At 34.9% G+C, this 23,434-nt stretch overlaps 2 protein-coding genes and 1 long non-coding RNA gene across 6 annotated transcripts in view; 1 reads left to right on the top strand and 2 right to left on the bottom strand.

Annotated features, from left to right (window-relative positions):
- Nucleotides 1-1,124: 1,124 nt before the first annotated feature.
- CDC37L1 (cell division cycle 37 like 1, HSP90 cochaperone) lies at nt 1,125-23,037 on the bottom strand. Of its 2 annotated transcripts, XM_036928431.2 has the most exons (7): nt 22,851-23,037; nt 18,568-18,849; nt 15,916-16,009; nt 9,058-9,173; nt 8,574-8,696; nt 4,991-5,155; nt 1,125-1,380 (listed from the first exon to the last, which is right to left on the bottom strand). In XM_036928431.2, the coding sequence occupies exons 1-7, from the start codon at nt 22,980-22,982 to the stop codon at nt 1,279-1,281; spliced, it is 1,014 nt and encodes a 337-aa protein (XP_036784326.1). In that variant the 5' UTR covers nt 22,983-23,037; the 3' UTR covers nt 1,125-1,278. The 2 variants fall into 2 exon arrangements, with proteins under 2 accessions (XP_036784326.1, XP_036784327.1); XM_036928432.2 differs by lacking the exon at nt 4,991-5,155.
- On the bottom strand, nt 7,092-7,742 carry LOC130682987 (uncharacterized). Its single transcript, XR_008996517.1, has 2 exons — nt 7,374-7,742; nt 7,092-7,338 (listed from the first exon to the last, which is right to left on the bottom strand). It is a non-coding gene; the product is annotated as an uncharacterized LOC130682987 (long non-coding RNA).
- Nucleotides 22,981-23,434, top strand: part of SPATA6L (spermatogenesis associated 6 like) — a 77,366-nt gene continuing 76,912 nt past the window's right edge. For all 3 annotated transcript variants that reach the window (XM_057498635.1, XM_057498631.1, XM_057498632.1), the window contains exon 1: nt 22,981-23,178. In XM_057498635.1, coding sequence (XP_057354618.1) covers nt 22,981-23,178 — 198 coding nt within the window. The remainder of the gene's footprint in view (nt 23,179-23,434) is intronic.

Here is a 23,434-nt window from a genome sequence, read left to right as displayed (position 1 = left end):
TGTATTCCCAATCCCAGTCAGCTGTCTTCCAAATGTCTGCTACTCATATCAGTGGGCTTGGGCCAGAGACTACATACACTCAATACAAATCAAAGCTCATGATCCTATAAGCCAGAAGATTACTCCTCAAATAATAAGCACTGTCATCTAATTCCAAATAAAATAAATCATCAAATACACTGGCATATTTGACGTGAGTTATATAGGAAGTAATAAAGCTCGGAAGCATTCTGTGTTAACTGAGCTAGAGTGAAGAATGACAAATGTAGTAAAAGCCATCATTACCAACAAGGATGACCAAATTCTTAGAAATAAGTAGTTGGCAGCTTGAGGCAGTTAGCTTTACAAGATTTCTCTTGCCTTTTAAAAAAGTCCTTGTGCTACCACTAGAATGAAACAAAAATAAAGCATACATTTAAAAAAATCAGATTATCCCTGTTTGTTCTTACAGGCCATTAGTACTCTTTTAAAACTTGCTCCCTGAGACACCCCAGACTATGTCAAGTGAAGAAACTAAGAGTGAGCTTGAAGTTCTCTTAGTCAAAAAAATCTGTACTAGCTATATCACTTTTTCTATCACTATAACCCTTAACATTAAAGCCAACAGGGAATATTAACTTCTATGGAATAGTTTTGAAAATATTTATGGGGTAAATTTCATGTCTGTATGGCACTGATATTACACTCAAGGATTTAACTGATGGTGCCGAAAATATTGTATTTTTTTAAAGGGAAAGACTTTAATTTGTACCACCCAGCTTATTTAGTAAAGTAGATTATCAACTACTGATTTATTGCTTTTAATATGATGAAACACCATTTGACAGCTAAATTAGGATACAAGTACAGTTTTATGTTTAATCATTTTGTAGAGCAGGACATGTATATACCCATATAAAAAGAGACTGTAGCAGATGCCTCCTAGAATCAACCAGTTCTTGTAAACATTGCATTTGTGCAGATTTTTATATTTTGATTCCAAAATTGAGAACAGATAAGATTAAAGGCAAATTTAGTAGCCACACACAAAAAAAGGTCCAGTTTGACTTCCTGCAACCTATGGTACCACTCCTCTCTTCAGAGAACAAAACAAAACAAAACAAAAACTCTAGCAGCACATAAAAAAAATTTTACAAAACGTTTCAGTACTCCTTTTTTTCCCTTCCATCAAAAACCGAACAAAAATAAAGTGCAGCACCCATAAAAGTGTCGAGAAAATAGCCAAGTTCTTCCTTTCTTGTAACAAAATAGTACTTGGCCTCAGCAGTCTTAACCACATTATACAGTGTCCATCATTTTGGGTTCATCATCTTCTTTATGTACCACTGAGTTTAAACTGCAAAGAGCTGTATTGATAGAATACTGAAGATAATCTGGATTCTGGAAAAAAAAAAAGTACAGGGAAGAAACAATGAATGATATATAATCAGTTTTATGCCAACACATGCAACTACATATTCATTTTTACATTCCCCATGTCTGCAGTAGGTAGGAAAGAAGATGGGTTGTGAAATCAGACTTGGGTTGAAACTCAAAAAGTAGGAAAAAAGCAAGACTATTACCACTTAATTCAAAGCAATGTGACAAAGATTGACTGATACGTAAAAAAACAGAAATGTGATAAACACTTTTTTTCCTTTTAACAAAACTGTGTAATTTAAATTATTTAATCATACAAGGCTACATCTTCCACTGATTCTATGTACATAGTGATTGATAATGTAAAAGATAAATACAGCTTTAAGCACGTATTTTGAAAATAGCTACCTAACTATAACAGTAAGTACTAAAAAAAGCAAAACACTTGAATAATGAAAAAATACATTTGTTGAGTAAAAATTATAGCTACCTTCAGAGTTTATTTTGGTTTCTCACAGGTTAAAACAAACTCAACTGAGAAATGATTAAACTTTTGAGAGTACTTAGACACAGAGTAAAAAAACTGACAACGAAAACAGTTCAGTTTAGGTTTTATTTTTTAAATTCATACATATTATATTTGCCATTTCTAAAACTAGGAACAGAAAAACTAATTAAATAAATGCAAAATAACACCAGTATTTGTAAAAGCACCATGAATAGAGAGACAGCCCTTAAGACCCAGTACTTTAGGAAATTCTTGCCCATGAATTGAATTTTGTCTATTCAATTGTTCTGAGTATCTGTCTATTAGCTACTTAGAGTTTTACTACTATATCACCTAGTTTCATTTGTTTATTTAATAAACACCAATAAGGAAATGGTCCAAATAGGGGATAAATGTCTTAAATCTCCCCATTCCAGGGGAAGCAAGGTTTTCAAAAGATCCTCCTAATAAAGTATAATACTCTGTGATTCCTTTACTGTAAAAGTCAAAAAGCTAGCTAGAAGTTAGATTATTCCTAATCCAGCCTTTATGGAGGATGGGGCACAAATAACTGACTGAAGTCTGGGATGATAAAATGATGTTGGACTTCAATTCTAATCCTGCCTCTACCACTTAGTGTAATGTAATCCTCAAAGAGAAAAGAATTTATCATGATCTAATAAAATTAAAAGCTAGTCTACAGGAAAACCTAAGGGAACTGTTACTTATTATCTCTAACCAAGAGGACTTGATTTAATTCTCTCAAAATTAAGGGTAATAATATTTGGCTTATTTCATAAGACTATTGTCAATTAAAAAAAGAAATTAAAAGCTAAGGTGTTACCCAAATTTATTTTATAAAAAATTATTCATATTCTCCTTACATTATCCCATTCTTCTAAGAAACACAATGCTAAGACCTTTTCTGAAAATCAGGCCTAATTCCAAAGGCCATCAGAACAGAGTTTAAAAATCCTCTATTAAGAGTGGGCTTGAGTTTTCCATGAGAGAATTTTGGTATTACACTTGGCTAAGGAGATTCTCCAGAACTCATCTACTAATCTCTAGAAGAACTGTTAAGACTTCATGGATAGACTTATCCATATCCCTAGCCTAATCTACAGTGAATAGCCTGTATTGTCATCTAGTAACATGCTCAACACATTATCTTGTCCTAGTAACCAGTTCTTCCCAAGAACACACCACTGAGTGTCTTGTTCTGTTTATAGTATATGATGTCAACAACAATCTGCAGTGTAGGCAAATGGACAGTGAAGTGGGACAGAAATCCAGGATTTGAATATTAGTTCCATCACTAATTGTATTGACTTCAGGCAAATTACTTAACCTCCATGAGTTTCCGTTTATTCATTCATAAAGTGAATAATAATTAACCACAGGTTTTTAAAAAGATTAAAAGAAAGATGTGTGTTTTACAATCTATAAAATGATATAATAAAAACATTATTATGGTAAACTTTTCTTCCCATCTCCTCTCAGTTGACAGTTTATAGTTTCTCAGGTTGCCTCTCATCATAACCCATTTTTCTCAACCAGCTGACAGTCCTTCTGAGCACCTAGTTGCCATCTTATCCAGCCCTCAGGGGGACCACACCAGTATGCTCAACTTCTCCCACTGTGAGGAACTGGTCTGTTAGCCAAGATGAATTGTCAAAATAACCCCAGTAGTATCAGCAATTCAAAAAGTGTTAAAACTGTATAATCCCAGGACCTCACCAAAAATGACTGTGAGGGATGCCTAGCAGCAGACTTCAGTTGCCATCTGATATGTATGTAAGAACTTACTTCTAACCAGACCAACTCTTTGATAATACAGGTCTCTTATATTTTAATGTACATTTTTTCCCTCTTATAAGTTTAGAATCAATGACATCCTTCAAAAGTCTTTTCCTTTGCAATCATTATGTGGCAACTTTAGGAGGTTTATATATTGGACTTGACAGTGACCTGCAGTCACAAAATTCCCTTGGGAAGATTGCTTGCCTGTGGGCTATTTCTCAAGGGATGGAAGAGAAAATCATCACTATATTCAAACAGTTTAACAGATAATCTGTAGGACAAATTAAGGGAGGATACTGCTTAAATGTCTAATGAAGGGGTAGCATTACTAATTATTTAAAAATCAGGCCTTGATTATTTCCATCTTTGAGAATATTTGTGGCTGAGTTGAGTACGATCAATTGCTTTCCTGAAATTGCCCTTTGGCTTACAATACACTTAACTGCAATAGTGTAATTACAGACATAAGGTAAAGATGCTAAAAAATCTAAATTCCTACCACTTTATTAGATTTAAGAATAAATACAGGGCTCTCTTCACATTGTCTTCTACACGAGAGTTCCCTTTTCACTGTGTAGGCAGTGGACTAAACTGACTAAAGCTGGCCTTAAAATCCTGGGGCCTGGAAATGAGTGATGACTGGGCTTAATTAAAATGCTACTTAAATCAAAATGGGCAGCAGCTTTCTAATAACTTAAAAATATAATCCTAAGTAGCATCAGGCAGACCAGTGGTCTAACTTCCTCTTCTTTTGACACTAACTCTTTCATACTAGTGACACAGTTTTATATTGATCTAAGAACCGATTTTGAAGAGGCTCAAAGAGTTGGCTAATATTACCAGAAAGAGCAGTTTAACATAAGCTATGTTAATGTGCACTAAAAATGCTGTATCTGGTAGGCAACACCAACATCTAATATGACAATAAGTAAATTCACGAAACAAATCACCTTGGTTGCCACTTAGATGTATTCATTGAAGTTTATTCAACCTAAAAAATTCTTAACAATATAGTTTTACCCAGAATGAGATGTTCTTCAAGAGCCATCTTGATAAGTTTATGATGAGATAAGCGATAGGTAATACATGGCCTTTAGAGTGCTTAGGTATAGCTCATCTCTTCTATGCTCAAAGGAGTGGAATTTGGTGTCTTTCTAGTATAATACCTAAGAGATGGAAGAGACTTAACGCCAAAACATGGCATGAAATGAAACTCAAAAGTTATCTTCTGAGACAAGAATATTAAAAATGGCCACACATGTATTACTTATAAGAATAGTCCAGAAAAACAAAATTTATGTGAATACACTTATAAAATTAAAAAAATTTACTTTTCCAGATTACCTGTGGAAAGGATTCTAATAAACCTATAGATCCAACACCAGAATGGGGAACATGATTCTGAACTGTCACTGGTTGAAAACTTGGTGACTGAGAATAAAGTCTGACTCTTGACTTGAAAGCTTCAAGTTCATTTTTGAATGCTTCAAAATAACCTTCTTCTTCTGCCTAGCAAACACAAAAAACAAAGACTGTTTTTTTCAATACTTCCAGACCATACAGTAAATTCTAATGCACACATGTTAGGTCTGAAGTAGAGGAAGTAAAAATGGGGTTAAAAGTTTACATGTAGAAACCACCAAGATCCCTGTCATATTTTTGAAAATTTATGATTTATTTGTTCCATTTCCCTCTTCTTCAGTGATAAGCAACAACCCCTCTTTATACACACACACATATAAATATAACAAAAGAGGCTTACTTTATATTTCTCTAATTTATCTGAATTTTTAAAGTATTCAAAATAGTCTACATTTAACCTCTCATATTCATTCTATCCTCTTCCCACTGCCAAACCACCACCAAAGGATGTTCTTAAAACCTTTTAATTCTCCATCAATTAATGAAGAGGCACAATTACATGTTTCTAGTAATTCTTCAACCTTACACTCCCAATCTGTAAAAGCCCTGAGGAGCAAATAAAACTCAACATTCAACTTCATTATGGAAATATCTTAGTATTTTAATTAAGCAAGTCCCTTGTCTTCAACATTTGGAAGAAAAAAGTACTGTGAGTTATGTTGAAGAAGAGGAACTCCCTCCAGTAATGTATAATATAAGCAAAATTCTTGACATGAAACACCCAACTGACAATAGCCTCCATTTATAAATGTTTTCTTTGCAGATGAAGAATGACACACCACATATCCTAACACTAACAGAACATGGGCTTTAAGTTCAGGTGATAATAGAGATTTTGTTAAAAACTTCAATAATATGAGTGGGCCCATTTGTCTAAAATGGTATTTTTAAATGTAGTTTAGGTTGTATAACCAGATTAAAACCTGTGGAGTAGTTCTTGGAGCAAGATAACGCAGGTAATGTTCTGTACTGCCATTCTAACTTTGTATGAATTTAGGAATTTCCTTAATTACATTACAGCATTTCACTTTAATCAATATATAGTACTTGTGTGGACACATGGAATGTTAGCATTCATATCCTTCTGAAATGGTTATGTAACAAAGTATGAAAGGAATCAAGTGGTCTAACTGCTGACCTTACTGCATATCTGAGGACTACGGATTTAGATCTAGAGGGACCTTATTTTTTTTATTAAGTAACCTATGGGTCACTTGCTAATATCTCTATGCTATTTTCCTCACTTGTAAAACAGAAATAATAATCCTCATAAAATGTTATGAGTACTTAATGATTAAGGCCATGCTAAGTGTTTAGGATCGTACCTGGCACAAAGCAAGCACCCCATGAAAGCTGTTCCTTAACTTAAAAAAATCCTTATTAACAACATAATGTTAAGACTAAAGACTTTAGTGACTTTCAGTTCTATTTTGTCAAGTTTCAAAGAATATATATAGTTTGGCTATGCTCCATTCTCTTATTAAGCACTAGTTCAAACATATCCATTAATGTAACATGAAAAAGTAAGTATGGTTTTATTACAACTTATGTATCAAGTGAAAATTTAGAATAGTTACCAGAAGCCTGGCCAAAATACTAACTCAATCATTTACTGATTAAAATTCTACCATTCTGGGCAAATTTCCTATTTAGGTTGCACTTCAGAAGAGTTTAGAGCATTTAAGGTAGGACTATTGCCACCCTGATACATAGATTTTTTAAATTTAAAAATAGAATTTTTTCTCTATAAAAGGAAGTATGTTCAGTGTAGTATATGTAAAAGAATACAGAAATCATAATTCCATCACCAAAGTATAATCAAAGTTAAACTTTTGGTATGTTTCCTTCTAACTTCTAATGGTATGTACTAAAAGGTATCATATATGCAAAGGAGCATGTTAAATGTATATGCATTGCTTATTGGGCAGTGACCCCACTATCTACCCACAGAAATTGTCAAATAATTACCATACCTTAGAAATCAGTTCCCAAGAGCATTTCCTACCTTTCTCTGAGGTTACCGTCATTGTGACTTTGTCTTAGTCACTCCTTTGCCTCTTTAATTTTACCATTTATTTATGTATCCCTCAACAATATACTGTTTAATTTTGCTTGTTTCTGAACTTAAACAAAAATAAAAGCTGTTTTTCAAATGATAGAATATACCACTTTGTTATTTTTCACTTGCTTGATTTTTACCCTTGCTGATGCTGGTTACTATTTTACCAGATGAATATACCACACTTAATTCAGTCTACTGTTAACAGACACTTGGGTTGCTCCCAAGTTTTTTGCTATTATGAACAATTCTGTTAAGAACATTATGGTATCTAGAGCACATGTATGAGTTTCTCAAGGGCAGCAGTTCTTAGACTTTATGGTCTCAGAACACTTTCACAGTCTTGAAAATTACTGAGGAACCTAAACAGCTCCTGTTTATGGGGGCTAACACATTTACTGTGCTAGAAATTAAAACTGAGGAATTTAAGAAATATTAACTGAAATATAAAAATAAACTCATTACATGTTAACATTTTTACCTTATTTTTACTTAAAAAGCTGTATTTCCAAAAGAAAAAAATTTAGTGAAAACTCTGGCTTAACAGAAGATACCTGAATTCATACATCTGCTTCTGCATCAAGTAACATCTTAAGTATTATTATGAAAAAAAGTTTTGACTTGGAGCCTCCTGAAAGGGTCTTGAAGACCCTTGGGTGTCCCTGGACCACAGGAAAGTTTCTGGGTGTTAGCAACTTGTTCAATTTTGTGATATTTTTTCAAAGTGGTTGTACCAATTTATACTCCGACAAACAGTGAGTGAAAATTATTATTGGTTTACTTCTTGTACAACTTTTAAATAATTACTAACCTAGTAAGTATGAAATGGTATCTTTCTAGACATACCTATTTTTCTTTACGGATGATATCATCCCATGTATATAAGTATGTATCACTTCTTTTGACTTTATAGCAAAGTATATTCTTAGATCATTAAAAATTCTTCATAAATACAATTGTAATGGCTGTATAATATTCTATGTACCACAGGTTTTCTTAAACCAATTTTCTAATTGTTTAATTTTTAGGGTGTTTCCTATTTTTTCATTATCAAAGTCTAATTTCTCATTAATCTGTGAGTTCTATACATGGAGGATACTTTATCTGTTTCATTTAGTACTGTATCCTCAGCAGCTCAACAGCTGTGCTTTGCATTACCAGGCACTCAGTATTTATTGAAAGAATAGATGATGGAACACTCTAATTTTCCTGATTATATATACATCCATTTGAATGGGCCTCAATTTCACATGCATGCTATACAGTACAACATCTTACATAGCTCCCTTATGTCTAAATTAGTATCAAGTCAGCAATACAATTTTTCTTTCTACTATAAAATCTACAGAATTTAGCTGGGTTGGACAGCTTCCTTCAATGTGCATGGACCAAGCAGCCTCAGCTAAAGCCTAACTTTCCCATTCAACAATATCAATAGCTACTTACTTTGGCTTTCTGGAAAAATAAACGAAAACACCCTCTTGGATCCACATTACAGTTTTTGGCCATTTCCATAATAAACTGCATTACAACAGCTTGATGTGCTATTTGTTCCATTAGAGCCCCTTTCTGAAAGTAAACAGATTAAAATCATAAGAAATACCTCTGGAAATAATATTTAATATTGTGATTACAATTTGGATTTTTAAGAAACAATTTTCTAATAGGTTAAAAAAAGAAAAAGGTTTACAGTATATGTGAACAAGAGATGGGTGGCAAGGAAAACACATTGGAAAAAGATTTCTATATGCTAACTAAAACAACTAAAAAAAATTCCTACAGTAAACTCCACTAGATATGGAAACAAAAAAATTGTAAGTCCATTTAATGACCTTCTTGCTTTCATTTAAAGTAATGTAAAAAAACAAAATAAAAAAACAAATAAATCAGAATTCTACTATTTTCCCCAAATTCAAGGTTTACAGGATACCTGTTCAGCTTCTAGATGAAAACACCATAAAATAAGATATTTAGCCGTTTCTTCACATACAAGGTATGGATGGTCAGACAAAAATCTCTGACTATCATCCCATCGACTCAACATTCCTGCAAAAAAAAAAAAAAGGATTAAATCTTGAATGTCAAATTTTCTTCTTATTAGAAGATATGGTATTTTAAAATGGTTGCCTTTAAAGACAAGTCAAATGACCACAACAATATGTTTTGGTAAAAGAGCAAATGAGAAGGGATAAAACACTTTTACAGCAATACCCAGTGTATTGGTAACAGCTTCCAAAATTCACAGAAAGTTTTGTTTCAGAGTTTGTCAGACTAAAGTAGGGTGACTGATTTAAAGCCAAAATATCCTGCATGTGGTGAATGCCTGAAATTTTGGGCATATCAAGACGGCTGGTCACCCTAGGCTAAAATAAGTATAGATGATTTCAAGAGACTCAATATAATTTATGTACAAAATACAATTTTTTCTACTAGAAAGATAGAAAAGAAAGCAAAACGTTAAGCAACTATACTTAGCAAGCAAAGACTTAATAAAAGATTGAGGAAAACCGTATTATCGCTAATTTATCTCTTTTAAAAAAGGTCGAGGATGGTATGGTAAAATGTTGCCAGCATGGGAAATCAATCCTGTCAGTGCAGTAACAGTAAATACACTTTATTTTAGTAATGTCAACCACTTTGTTATGTTTATATCCACAGAAAACAGAGTCTTTTGAAAATTAAGCATACATGAGTTAAATAAGCATATATGAAGGCAAAAAAGCATAAGCATAAAAAGTTAAACATATATGAAGCCAGTTGTCATTTTGCTTCAAAATATCTAATTCAAATACTATTTAAGGTGTATCTTCATCTTTACCCAAATTTGTAAGAAATTTGGTAAAAAAAAATCAGCACCACCCAAGTAATCATGGAACCAGCAAAGTTTTCAGTTTTTAACTGTGTCCAGTCAGCTTTATGCTTGAGTAAATTAAGTATAATAATGTTAGGCTTAGACTTTTTAGGCTCATCCATGGAAGTCTGGATGTTACTAAATCGTCATGCAAATTTTACCATACTTTCTCATCAGTGTGGCAGTAAATCTTTCCTCTGGATACAAAATGAACTTCTATATACTAAAATTCAACATCAGAGTGCAAGTAAGAACAAAACTGAGGGCAAAATTCTTACTGAGAAATACACATTTAGCAACACATAGGAATCAACTGAAAATAAATGACTTTTCCTCATTTACAAAAGGGAGAAAAAGCATTTTAGTATTTTCTTGTTAAGAGTGTTACAAGCTTTATAAAGTTATTTCCCCAACACTTTGAGAACACTGATTAGGTCATTTTAAATTCTGAGAAACAGAATGACTTTGGAAGTTACTTAAACTACTTCTCAAACTATATTCAGAGTCCAATAACTTCTGGGAGGTCAGCTCTAAAGAAAGCATAATCCTGATTTCATATAACTGAAGCATAAAATAAATCCTTAGCTTTGTTACAAGATCTGTTTTGCCTTTGCTTTGTTACACCTCTTAAGAGATAATATTTTCAACTCTATTTACCATTCTTAAAGAAAGCACTGCTTCTGTTTACTTCTCCATGGCAGCCTCATGACTCACTGAGGCACCAAAACCCTATCCATTTTGGTTTCTTTTGCAGAAAGGATACTTTGAAACAGTTAGTGATACTTGTAGGGGCCCTCAGGAACGGTGTCATTAAATGTTAAAGTTTTTAAACTATTCATTTAATATCCAAGACAAAATTAACATTTAAGGTTACCCATAGCTTTTCTTCATCTGAGAAATACTTGTCATTATTTGATTTAAAAAACACATACCAAAATATTATGAAATTAAGAAGTTAGGTTGCAGTTAGTTCTTACAGACCTTTGTGGGAAGCATATGGAATTTTATGAACAAAATACTTTGAGAGAATCAATGACTTAGTGAAACAGAACATACCTGAAATTACCAGTTATTTTGGAATTTGTAAACAGACTTATAAACAAATGTGAAGTAGCACAATCTAGCATGATGGCTAAGAAAACAGATTCTAGAGAGAAACTGTCTATGTCTGAATATTATTAGCCTTACCATACCTTAGTCAAGTTTTTATACCTTTGTGCCTCTCTGTCCTCTTCTGTAAAATAGGGCTGAAAACAGTATCTAATTTAAAGAATTTTTGTGAAGATTAAGTAAGTTAATACATATAACATACTTAGAACAGTGCCTGACAGAGGGAAACATTTGATAAATGTTAGATATTAACACAATAGTGAACTCACTCATTCATTCATTAAATATTATACTATACCTTTGGTTAAGGATAATCTAGTTACTTAAAATAGTCAACCAATCTCTCTGAATGCCTGAAACACTTTACTTTGACACACTAAAAAATTTTAATTATGTGCTTTTACCTACATGTTTTCCTAGTGAATATCTTGATCCTAATCCATTCATCATCAGTTCTCCATAGTCCACCTGATTCCTAAAATGGACCCCAAATACACATGTACTTACTGATTTCCCTTTCCTTTTTTGCATTGTACTTACAGAATGAGATTTAAATCCTTTAAATTATTTAATCATTTTAATTTCTCTGCTAAAAATCTCCCAACTAGGATGTGAATTTCTTAAATGGAAGATAGATGAGCTTTTTTCCCTTTATTTCCTGAGCCCCAGATCTCCTGTATTTCCAATCACCTGCCACCAGACAACTATTTCTACCTATATACATGCACATACACTCAACTTTTTTTAAAACGGAGACCATTCTTCTCTCCCTGCCATAAGCAGTGCTTCCTGGGCTTCATGTCACTCAACAAAGAATTGTAGAAATTCCTCTGTCATTTCCATTCCATTTGTGACCGTATCAAACTGGTCATAAAATCCTGTGGTTGTAATATTACAAACTATTATATCGTGACTCACATTAGTGAATTTTCTAACATTAAGCCATCCTTGGATTCTTAGGATAAACCCTTTAAAAATATTTTTCAGGTTATAAAAATTAAGTATATTCATTGTGAAGAATTTGAAATTTCCAGAAAAATCATCTACAATTCTATAAGAGATGATTAATATTAACATTTCTGGGCTTATTTTTAAAATAACTTTTTTCCCCATTTATTTATTAATTTTTTTATTAAGGTATTATTGATATACACTCTTATGAAGGTTTCACATTAAAAAACAATGTGGTTACTACATTTACCCATATTATCAAGTCCCCACCCATACCCCGATGCAGTCACTGTCCATCAGTGTAGTAAGATGCCACAGTTTCACTATTTGCCTTCTCTGTGCTACACTTTTTTCCCCGTGATCCCCCACATAATGTGTACTAAACATAATACCCCTCAATCCCCTTCTCCTTCCCTCCCCACCTGCCCTCCCACACCCCTCCCCTTTGGTAACAACTAGTTCCTTCTTGGAGTCTCTAAGTCTGCTGCTATAAAATAACTTTTAAAGGAACAAAATTATAATCCTATCACACATGTTAATTTTATATTTATTTCACTTCACATTCTATTCAAGAGTATTTTGTATTAAATGTTTATCAAAATAGATTATTCATGTGCTTTTGAAAAGCACTAAGAGTGATCACATTGAGACTGTGTAACCCACCTTCAATGCAACTAAAAAAGATCCCATCCTACTATTTATGTAAATATTTATAGCTTTTGATAAAATAAATTTCCAGTGACAACATCCTGTATAGATTATAGATTTTAAAAATGCTTAATCATAGCTAAGTGGCTGGAAGTGAACATAGAATGTGCCACAAAAAACTGCATTAGACAATCAAAAAGCTCTGATAATCACAAAGACAGTGTTGTCAAAGATGCATATGCTTTAAATAAAACTTTTGTGAAATTTAAAAGACTTTGTTGCTACACTGGTATATTTACAAGACATGAATTAACAAAATTAATATATTAAAAACAAATGCAGGGAAAAAAATTAAGATTTCAATGCTTCACAATACTGCATGATACAGTTGTATCATTTATCATTAGATGATAAATTCCATCTAATTATAAGGGTAGAAGCAACATAAGACAGACAGTCAACAAATACCATAAGGGAATGTTAAGAAGAACTTTGAAGAATGTTAAGTCCACATGAGATCACACAGAAGTACTGGTGTGAAGCCTCGGGAGCACTTCAGAGCACCCCTATATACTCAGCCCATGAGTCTAAAGTGCAATCTAAGTTTGGAAAGCCTCCAGCTGGAAGCTTTATTTATAGCTGCTACTCCAGATGTGTTTACTTCAAAGAAGTATATCAATGTAGTCATTATTCTGACAATACCTGTGTTCCTTTACCACAATAAGCATACAACACCAGAAACATTTCCCACCCAGCAGGGACAGCATTACATTTTCACTATCTTCCCTAAGGTCTCTACCAACTCTGTGCCATGATTTAGTCCATGGGGACTTTATCTTATCATCCTCCATAATTACATGTTGGTTTACTTCACACTGATGGAACTTGGTGAACACAAGTAGCAGGTATCCCAGATATCTTGGTAAGATACATGCATGCCAGAATGGGGAAAAAAACATGAAAATTCTGAGAGCCTACTACCTTAGTGACACTTTTGGGGATCCAATGAGCTTTGGAAAATAGGATATCTACCCCAAAGTGAAAAGTCAATGTACATTTCCATTAAGAAACAGGTACAGTGTGAATCTGGGATGGGCTATCAGCTTTGCTTAGTATTATAGGATGAGACACTGGAAGCCCACAATGTGCAATGGCAAAATAACTGCTTATTAATCATGTTAATTAATCATGTCAAATCAGTCTTTTTTTTCTCAGCCATCTCACTGCTTGCATAAAAGGTTATAAACTAAGGTGTCATGATGGCATATTTGAGATTATGCACATTCAAGGACATGGCATCTCCCAATCAAGGATATTCAAGGATAGCCACTGAATACCTAACCTGCCAGTAGCAGAAATGGTGCTGAAACCTCACTATGGAACCATATACTGCAGAGAACAGCCAACCAAGTTAACAGGTTGATTATCTTGCTTTCATTTCATCTTATAAGGACCAGTGGTTTCTCACTTCAACAGACCCACTCTAGATCTGGTATTGCCCTCCCTCCTTGCCATGTTTGCCATGTTTCTACCAGTAATACATCAGAGGTCTTACTAGAAGAGTCATTATTTCTTGACCCAGAAACTCATTTTACAGCAAAAGAAATGAAGACAATGGGCTCATGAAATTCACTGATCTTATGAATATCACTACCTAGAGTCAACAGACTTTACAGAATAGTGAATATTTTATTGAAGACTCAAATGGTTATAGTGCCAGGAGAGTTACACCACCTTGTGAGGTTGTGTTATTTCCCCACACACAACTGCTTCTGACCAAGGCACCCAGTTTAGAGCAAAAATGGGGGGAACCTGCTAGGTTTCCCAAGGCTCCAAAGCAACTGGCCTACAGAATGCCAGAGGGGTGATAATATCTTGAGGGATGCTTTTCTAACCAGATGCAGTCATGCTCTCAAAGAGCAACCAGTATATGGTATTCTTTTTCATACAGTTGAATACAAAGGTCTAGGAAGCAAGAACTATGGGTGGGAGTAGCAACTCACATTATCACAACTAAGACTCATGTACAAAATTTTTAGTTCTTATCCTTATGACTTAGGGCTCTGCTCATTTAAAGATTATAATCTATCCATGAAAGGACTATTCATCAATTTTTAAAAACAACTAATACTGGAAGGACAGTATGTACAAAAATAAACTATGTCCATTTGTTTCTTCAGGTACTATTCTTGAATTAAACAGAATACAAAGTCTACTTCCCTTTTTAAAACAGAAAGTATGACAAATATGAATATTTTATGAATAAACTGCATAAAAAGAGACAAAAATATAAAGTATCCATTGTCTTGATATAACTGAAGAATGAATGAAATTCTAAATACTTTGGGGTTAAAACAACAGTAGGTAAAAAATATCAAAATGCCATTTAATGAACTTATTAATGTACTACAAATAAAAGTTATGTTGACTAAATTAACATATTACTTGGGATCAAAAAAACACACCTTGGTATATCAAAGACACTTTATAAATAAAAAAAAAAAAAAGAAATGCCTTGAATCCTATCTCCTAACACTTCCCAGTACCATTTTCACCTCAGCAGTACCACACTGATTATAATCCTGAGAACAGAGTATGTTGCTTCCTGACTGCATTTGCACATGACTTTTGCCTCCCTTATCTACATGGAAAACCCGTGTTCTTCATAAACTTGCTCAGATGTTACCTCTGGGAAGTCTTTACTACAACCCCCAACCCACCACATTTCCCCAGTAGAGAAAACTATTTTTAAGTTATTTGTATACATATTTCTATTACTATCTTTATCTGAATAACAGCTCAAGGATCTGTATGTATTATGTAGCAACGTATCCAAAATCTGAAAAAAATGAATGCTAACCTTATAACCATAAGACAATCAGAGACTAAGGAAGCAAAGAGGGAAAAAGACAAAAGCAAAGACTAGTCAGGAAATAGAAAGAGGTTGTTAAGTAAACAAAGACTGTGCCTTAGAGGGCAGCATTATATAATAACAGATTGAATTTTGCTTCTCTTCAAAATTTGGTTTCCTCTGTGAATGTATTTCTTTTATGACCAAAAACAAACTCTAAAACAAGAGCTGTGCAACTGTGTCAACAACAAGTAGCTACACAATTGGAGTTTGTTACTAATCTTTTTTTTGGTTTCCATTTTCTAAAACCACTTTTTGTATACATATTTATGGTACCAAACATTATAAAAGAAGGAAACTAATAAGAGAAGACTTACCAAAATGTCTGATTTTTTGCTCATATTTCTGCATAAATGATTCTGATTTATCTTCATCTTCTGTTTCTTTTCTTTTATCTTGATTAATAAAACTCTAAGGAAAAAATACTTGACATTAAAATCAGATTTTATATTCTAACTGAATTTTCTTTCTCAGATACTGACTGCCTAGCAATTCTTCCTGCAGACACTATAAAAAAGGTCATAGAGTACTATACTAATATTATACGATTAAATTAATCTGTTAAAACTTTTTTAAAAATTAGAATTTTCTTGTACTAGTTTAATTTAAAAAGTATATGGAAAATAATAGACTTATTTTAGAAATTATACAGAAAACAAAGAATCTTTTTGTTAAACCGAATTTCCCTACATAAGGAAAATAAGAAAGATCCTTTATATACATATTTTAAGTTTTGCATTATTCATTTCCAATAAATTTGTGTTAACTCAAGCCTAATCTTTAGAGTTCTTGCTGGAAATAAATCTAGAAATTCAAAGCATATAGAGAATAAAATACATTTACTATAACTTGTTTGGTAACACATAAACCTAAAATGGACCTCTGCTATAAATTTTCTTAGTTTTCTTAGGAGAGGCCAAACAGCCTGATTCTGAAATCAAATAGAAATTTCTGTTAAGTGCTTAATTTCAGTTAAATACATCATAAAACAGACCAAGATGAAGTTTTTATTTAGCCAGAAAAACTGGCAGAACAGTTTCTCAGAACATTCTGTGATCACATTTAAACCTTGAGATCATCACTGCCAAAAATGAAAATTGCAAACTAACTCTCTGCCAGTGTACAATCAGGAAGCACACACAAGTTTACATATGTCAAAATAAGTGCATTTTTTCCTTTACATAATCTGCTATCTAGACCAGCACTGTCCAACAGAAATATAATCCAAGTCACAAATGCAGTTTAAAGTTTTCTATTAGCCACATTAAAAAAACCAAAAAGAAACAGATGAAATTAAGAACATATTTAACCCAACATATCTAACATAATATCAACATGTTAAGAAATTAAAAAAATAATTCATTGAATATTTTACTTTTTTGGGGTATTCAGTCATCAGAATCTGGTGTGCATTTTACACTTACAGCACATTTCAATTCAGACTAGCTACATTTCAAGCACTCAATAGCGCAAGTGGCTTGTGGCTATCGAGTTGGACAACACAGATCTAGACCAGTCCTCTCATGTCTCAAGCTCCCAGACAAAATCAATGTACGATTTTGAGCAAATGACTGGAACATAAAGATAGTCCTAATTAATTTGTGGTATAAATGTAGGCTATGTTATAATTAAAAAAAAAAAACAGACAAATGAAAATACTTTACTTGTTATCACTGTGTTGAGAGATTAACTTCACAAAACAAAGAAACATTGCTTTGACCATTCCCTCTGGAAGAAAAAGTCCTTTTAAACAGTTCTGAGGTATAAAAGCAAACCAGAAATAAAATAAGTTAACTAGACACAGCCTTTAGAAAAATACACACAATCATAGTGAATCATTCAGGTAAAGAAAGATGCTGTTGTGGGGGAGGAAAAATATGTGAATATACATACGCACAGATAAACTTTAGAAAGATACAACTTACTGTTAAATGTGGTTATCTCGGGGAAACAAAACAGAGTGAAAGAATCCTTTCAATTTTATTTATGTACTTATGTATCATTGTGTTTTTATAATAAGATGAACTCATAATCTTTCTTGGATAAAGAATGAAGTACTGATAGGGCCAGTGGTGTTGTGCATTTATGTCTGTGCATTAGTTGTTGCTGTGGCAGAATTACGGCAGGTCCAGGGGAAGGAAATGAACACTTTAAAAGGGACTGAGAGTGGATGCCCGGACAGAAACAAGTTGTGTTATAGATGGATAAAGATAAAGTGAATGTGCTCTTAGACAAGAATGAGTAGTATATCTCTAAAGCTTGATAGTTTAGTCCAAATAGAAAGAACTACTTCATACATCAGTAGAAAATTAATTTCACTATCCATTTCTTCTTCAGATACAAAAGTCATAGAAAAAGGACTACATCATCCAATGAGAAAAAGAATACTACACTTAATAAACTAGTAACTTGGCAAAAGAACTGTACCCATCCTTTCAGTAATAATGTTTGTAATTCTACATCCAGATCACCACCTGAGGTTTACTAAATACATACTGGTAAATAACCTTGAAAGACTTAATATATCCAGTAACTATACAATAGTGTTGCAAAACTAACAGCAAGCTGATAGCATAGAAGTATCAGGAAGCTCTCATAACATCTGAACTTTTACCATGTGCTATGCCCCTGCTTTTAATATATTACCTTATATAGTCTTCATACCCAACTTGTATCATTGAGGAAACTGAGACTTACAGATGTTAAGTGACCTGACCTTGGGCAGTGCATGCCAAAGCTGAGATATGAGGCAATCTGATTCCACAGCCCACCCTGTATGCTATGCTGCAGCCACATATTTGTATTAAGGACTACCTACTGGGGATACAGTTTTCTGTAACAAGCACACTTGATAAACCATCACAACTGAATACTGTTTACAAGTTTCTGTTCTTTGCTACCAAATATGCACAACTAGTTTGTACAAACACTTCAGTTTTATCTTCTTTTATTATGGTCCAATAACATACCTTATTAAAAACATCCTTGCTAATGGCATCCATGTTCCACAGACACATTCTCTCTCTTTGTATTAGAGCCTCTTCTTTCTGCCGCCATTCTTCTTCTCGTTGCCTCAGTTCTGAAACTGCTGTTTGTGCTTTGGCATGTTCCTGATCCAAGGACTCAGAGTTATGCAGTGCTAAGCTACAAAGTTTCTGCTGAGCTTCAGCGAGATTCCATTTGCACGCCACAGAGCTCTTCACAAACTCTTTCTGTTTTTGGCAAGCCAGTTCAATTCCATGGCTATATATCTAGATGAAAAACAGTATTTGTAAGAAATGAAGAAGGCAATAGGCATACATGTGCAGCAGTTTTCTTTTAGTCAAGGATTTCTGAACAAAATTTTTGGTACCCAGATATCTTCCCTTCTGTGTCTGTGTATGCAGTTATATTTTAATATTACAGGCCTTGTTTCATCAACTAGACTCTAAGCTCCTCTGTTAATTTGTGTCCCTCCCTTGACAACTAACAGCAACAAAAAGCCTACATACTAGTACAGCATCTTGTATATAGGTAGTGCTCAACAAATGTCTGATTTATAGTCTTCATAATCCATAAACTGCAGAATAATGAGAACAAAAGCTTAAACCTAGTTCACCACTTTACCATTCAACATGCTGAAAACCAAACCTTTAGAGTTTTGTTCTACAAGTTCTTCACTGTAAATAACTTTTTATTTAAAAGTGATCATTTCTATTTTCTTTCTGTATAATCCTAATACTTGGTGGTCTGAGATGTTCTTATTGGAAATTTCTATTTAAAACTGACTGTATCAGACAGATAGCCTTTAATTTAATCCGAGTCAAAGCAGGCAAAATTACTAAAAAGAAAAAGCCAACTGGTCCATCCCAGTGACTCCGTTCCACTCAGAAGCAATAGTAGTTTTAATATTTACTGAAATACTACATGGTAGGCATTATGATGGTTGTTTAATTCTTTATATTCCTCAGGTTTAAAAAACAAAAGCTGAAGGCACATTCTTTATTATATCTTAGCCAAGATGTAGATTTCAAACTAAGTATTCCAAATAATTTTACTCTAATCTGTCCCCTTATCTGAATCACTATTGAAGCCCTTATAATTTCACACCTTAATTATATAAATACAGCCTTCCTCATCTCAAGCCATTCTCTACTAGACCAGAAATGATCTTTCCACAAAACAAATGTGATAATTTTACTTATTCTTAGAGTCCTGCGATTAAATGCGAACTATACAGCATGGCACAGTCCTTCATGATCTCACTTCCTATTCTCTCTTTAGACTCAGCTCTAGTTAACTCTTTTACTTGTTTATTTTTTCCATCCTCCCCTTCAGTGTGATGCACTACCATGACCACCAGCCCACCACCACTCCGGCAACCCCCAAACTCCTATCTCCATTCCGGACTCTGGCATCACCTGCCTGAGTTTTCTCTTATCCGTTCCCTTCCCACCCAAGATATGCATACTTCTACAGTGATATTTTCACACAATATTGTGCTTATTTGATTACTCATTCATCAGCTTCTTGAGGGCCCAGAATTCAATAAATCTCAGATGAATAAACAATTCTCCACTTCTTGGAACAGACTAGTGGTGGCAAAGAATTCTGAGGCAAATAGCATGCAAAGCCTCTACTTAAGAGCTGAGACTTCAGGCAAATTTTTAGATTTCTACTGGGGCAAATGTGGACATTGTTGCTATTGAGATGTGTCATTTACTCACTTAGCAGGTTTGGAGCCCAGGTACCATAAAGCCCTAACCAACCAAGTAAAATATTTATTTTTTGCTACCTTAGAATAGGATAAAGAGTAACTGTAAACTAGCTATTTTTAAGAAGGGGCAAGGAAAAGGAGACAAATGAAGCTATAAAAGTTATTTTACAAGAAAAGACAGATACACTAAGAAAGGCAACATGGACAAATGGCAGTATCTTGCATTTTCAAATTATGTAAGAGCAAGTATTAATTTCTCAAATCAAACATAGAAATCTTATTTCCAAATTCTAAAAATGATTTATGTTTAAATTCTTCTCCAAAGACTACACAGACAGTATTTAGCCGCTTGAGCAAACTGTCCAACATACCTGAGATCATTAAAGGTCATAGTTTATCTGTGAACACATTGAAGTTTTAGAGGGACATTAAACATAATTATATTGTAATGAACATTAACTCAAAAAAGGAATTGTTAAGCATTATGTCTACTAACGTTAGCTTTATATAAAAAATGCTCAAATAGGATGTCTAAATTCCAAACTGCCTTTACGGTAATTGAATCTCAGAATTACACATTGCACATGATGTTAAGATATCTAGATTCCCCATATTAGGTAGAATTAAGCCAAACTGCTTAATTAAACCAGCTGTTTTTGAAAGATGTTTAGATACTGAATTAAGCATTTTATTATTTCCAAGTATTCCAACCCAGAAACTTAAGTCCTAAAGTCAGCAAGACAAGTAGATTTGTTATAAACACACAAACTAATTTAGGATTAGTAATCACTGCAAATTTTAACCCTATTAAAAGGTAGTTTCAGCCATATAAACTTTTACATTACATCATAGGATGGGCAGTGCACAAGGTGGGGAAAAACACTGTATTAGGAGTAAGAAGTGCATTCTAGTTTTAATTCTTCCACTATCTAGCTATATATGGTCTCAGGGAAATCACTTTCAATGGAGATCAGTCTATGCACTTCCAAATTCCCTTTCAGTTAAATAAGCCTGTAATTTAAAGTACACAAGTAAAAAGTTAACATAGATATTTTTTAAATTCAGAGTTTCTCTTAGGTTACTTTCGAGATTCAACTATAATGCACTTAAATTCCTGAGACCTATTCTCTCCATATGCCTTTAAAACTGGCGATGGCACTGCTACTCATTTTTTTTTCTCTAACACATTCATTATGTTCTTATATAACATATTTTGCATATAAAGATGACACTAGCAGTCCATAATTAGGGGGTGACTACTGACCTATCAGCTCTCATTCTGAACTAAAAAATGTCTCGCACTTTCCCAGTGACTGGCTGGCTGAAGTACAGTTCTGTGGTTATGAAACAGCATTTTTCTGTGTGAAGCCAACTAACCCTGTGAGCTGGCCATAGGATTAATGGCCCTATACTCAGTGCCAACTATTTAAATCACTCATCTTCCATTAACACCGAGCAGAATGGGTCTAGAAAAAAACTCTTCAGTTAAGCTCTTGGGGACCCCAATTTGAAAGCCTAGAAGGCAGACACATAATCCGTTTCATTGAACATATTAGCGTTTAGCCTGTGAACCTGAAATGTATTTCCAAAACACACTCAGGGTAGGAGAAAAACCAGGATAAGGTGACATGGGTACCTTAAGTACTCCCTAAGACAGGACCCAGAAAAACCCTAAATGGTCTATCACATTTGGGTAAGTTTCAGAGGAGAGGTGGGCTGAAACACAAGTAAAATGAGGAATCTGGGGAAGAAATCTGAAGAAAAAGGCAAACGGGTGCTTATGTGTTTTTAACTGGAGAAAGATGTGAAGCAAAACCAGAAAATAACTGTCAAGAGAAAATTGTCACGAGAATGGGAGAGATTTTTAAAGATTTTATATCAGCATCAAAAGCGAGGTTTGCAGAATCTACTTAGATGTGAGAAAGTCAATGAAATTGGGTTCTAAAGTCAGAAGCTCAGTGACTGAAATACATTCACTGTTTCTATTAGCTGTGCACAAGCATTAGAGCTTTCAACAGAATAAAGTGCTTGGATAAAATGCACGAACAAGAGGACAAAGGGTCAATGTTGTAGAGTGAGCCGCTCCAAACTGGGTGCTGTCAGGAGGGGTGCGGGATGAGGAATGTCTTCTAAGGATAAGGAGGAATTAGCTAAGGTGAAGAGTGTGTGTGGAGGCTGGGAAGATATGGCCAGTCTCTCTCAGAAACCTCAGAAGATGCTACAATAGCCCTAGGATGGCATCAGTCCTCAAGCCACCAGGGTAAGGTGGGAGAGCTGAAGAGGGAACAGAAGAGGGTCGCAGAGACTAAGGATAAGGAGGAATTAGCTAAGGTGAAGAGTGTGTGTGGAGGCTGGGAAGATATGGCCAGTCTCTCTCAGAAACCTCAGAAGATGCTACAATAGCCCTAGGATGGCATCAGTCCTCAAGCCACCAGGGTAAGGTGGGAGAGCTGAAGAGGGAACAGAAGAGGGTCGCAGAGACGGCGGACTGGCGGTCCCGGCGATGGCACCTCCCAACCCCCCCCCCCCCCCCACAGAACGCAGGCCCCCTCTCACCTGGGCGCCGCCGCCTGGCGGTTGCGGGCAGCCGCGAGAACTGGGGAATGCGTCCAAGCCACTCTCTTCCTCGGCCTCACCCTCGGCTCGAGGGAGGCTCCAAGGTCCCGGCGGCGGCCACGGCTGCTCCATGTTCCGCTGTCCCGGGCCCTACAACCGCCACTGCCAACGGATTTGGCGTGAGTGGAACCTGCTGCGCGATGCCACCCGCCCCAGCCGGCCGGGACCGCTACCCAGAATCCTTCTGCTGGTTGTGACGCCAACGCCTGTTCAGCGTTTCCCAGGGCCGCGCCACCAGGGGACGGCGGAAGAAGGTGGGCTCGACTGGGTACGTCACTTCCGGCTTCGGGGTCGGACCGCGTGAGGTGCGTCCCGCGGCCTGCGTGTAGTGGGTGGGTCTGGAACTCTTTCCTGTTTAAAAGTCTGTTTTCGGAAGCCATTCAGGGCCGGGTGTTTGCTCCTGGTTTCGCTGCCGCTCCTGCAGTGTGTTAAGCGCTGTTGTGTAGCGTTCCCTACGCTGTAAACGGCGAGTCCTGGATGCCGGGAGGTGCTCAGACCAAGGGTCGTCGTCCACTTAACTCGTT

This window comes from Manis pentadactyla, chromosome 3 (assembly GCF_030020395.1).
Source record: "Manis pentadactyla isolate mManPen7 chromosome 3, mManPen7.hap1, whole genome shotgun sequence".
Lineage (NCBI taxonomy): Eukaryota > Metazoa > Chordata > Mammalia > Pholidota > Manidae > Manis > Manis pentadactyla.
Note: the sequence above shows the minus strand (reverse complement) of the source record. Positions and strands in the feature narration are given on the sequence as shown.

Bases quoted from the DNA above. Each gene is read 5' to 3' on its own strand.
- CDC37L1 (XM_036928431.2), bottom strand. From the start codon at position 22,982: ATGGAGCAGCCGTGGCCGCCGCCGGGACCTTGGAGCCTCCCTCGAGCC. The intron at 18,850-22,850 runs GTGAGAGGGGGC...TTTTTCATCTAG, and splicing joins CGCCAGGCGGCGGCGCCCAG to ATATATAGCCATGGAATTGA. The intron at 5,156-8,573 runs GTAAGTAGCTAT...TGTGTTTGCTAG, and splicing joins TATTTTTCCAGAAAGCCAAA to GCAGAAGAAGAAGGTTATTT.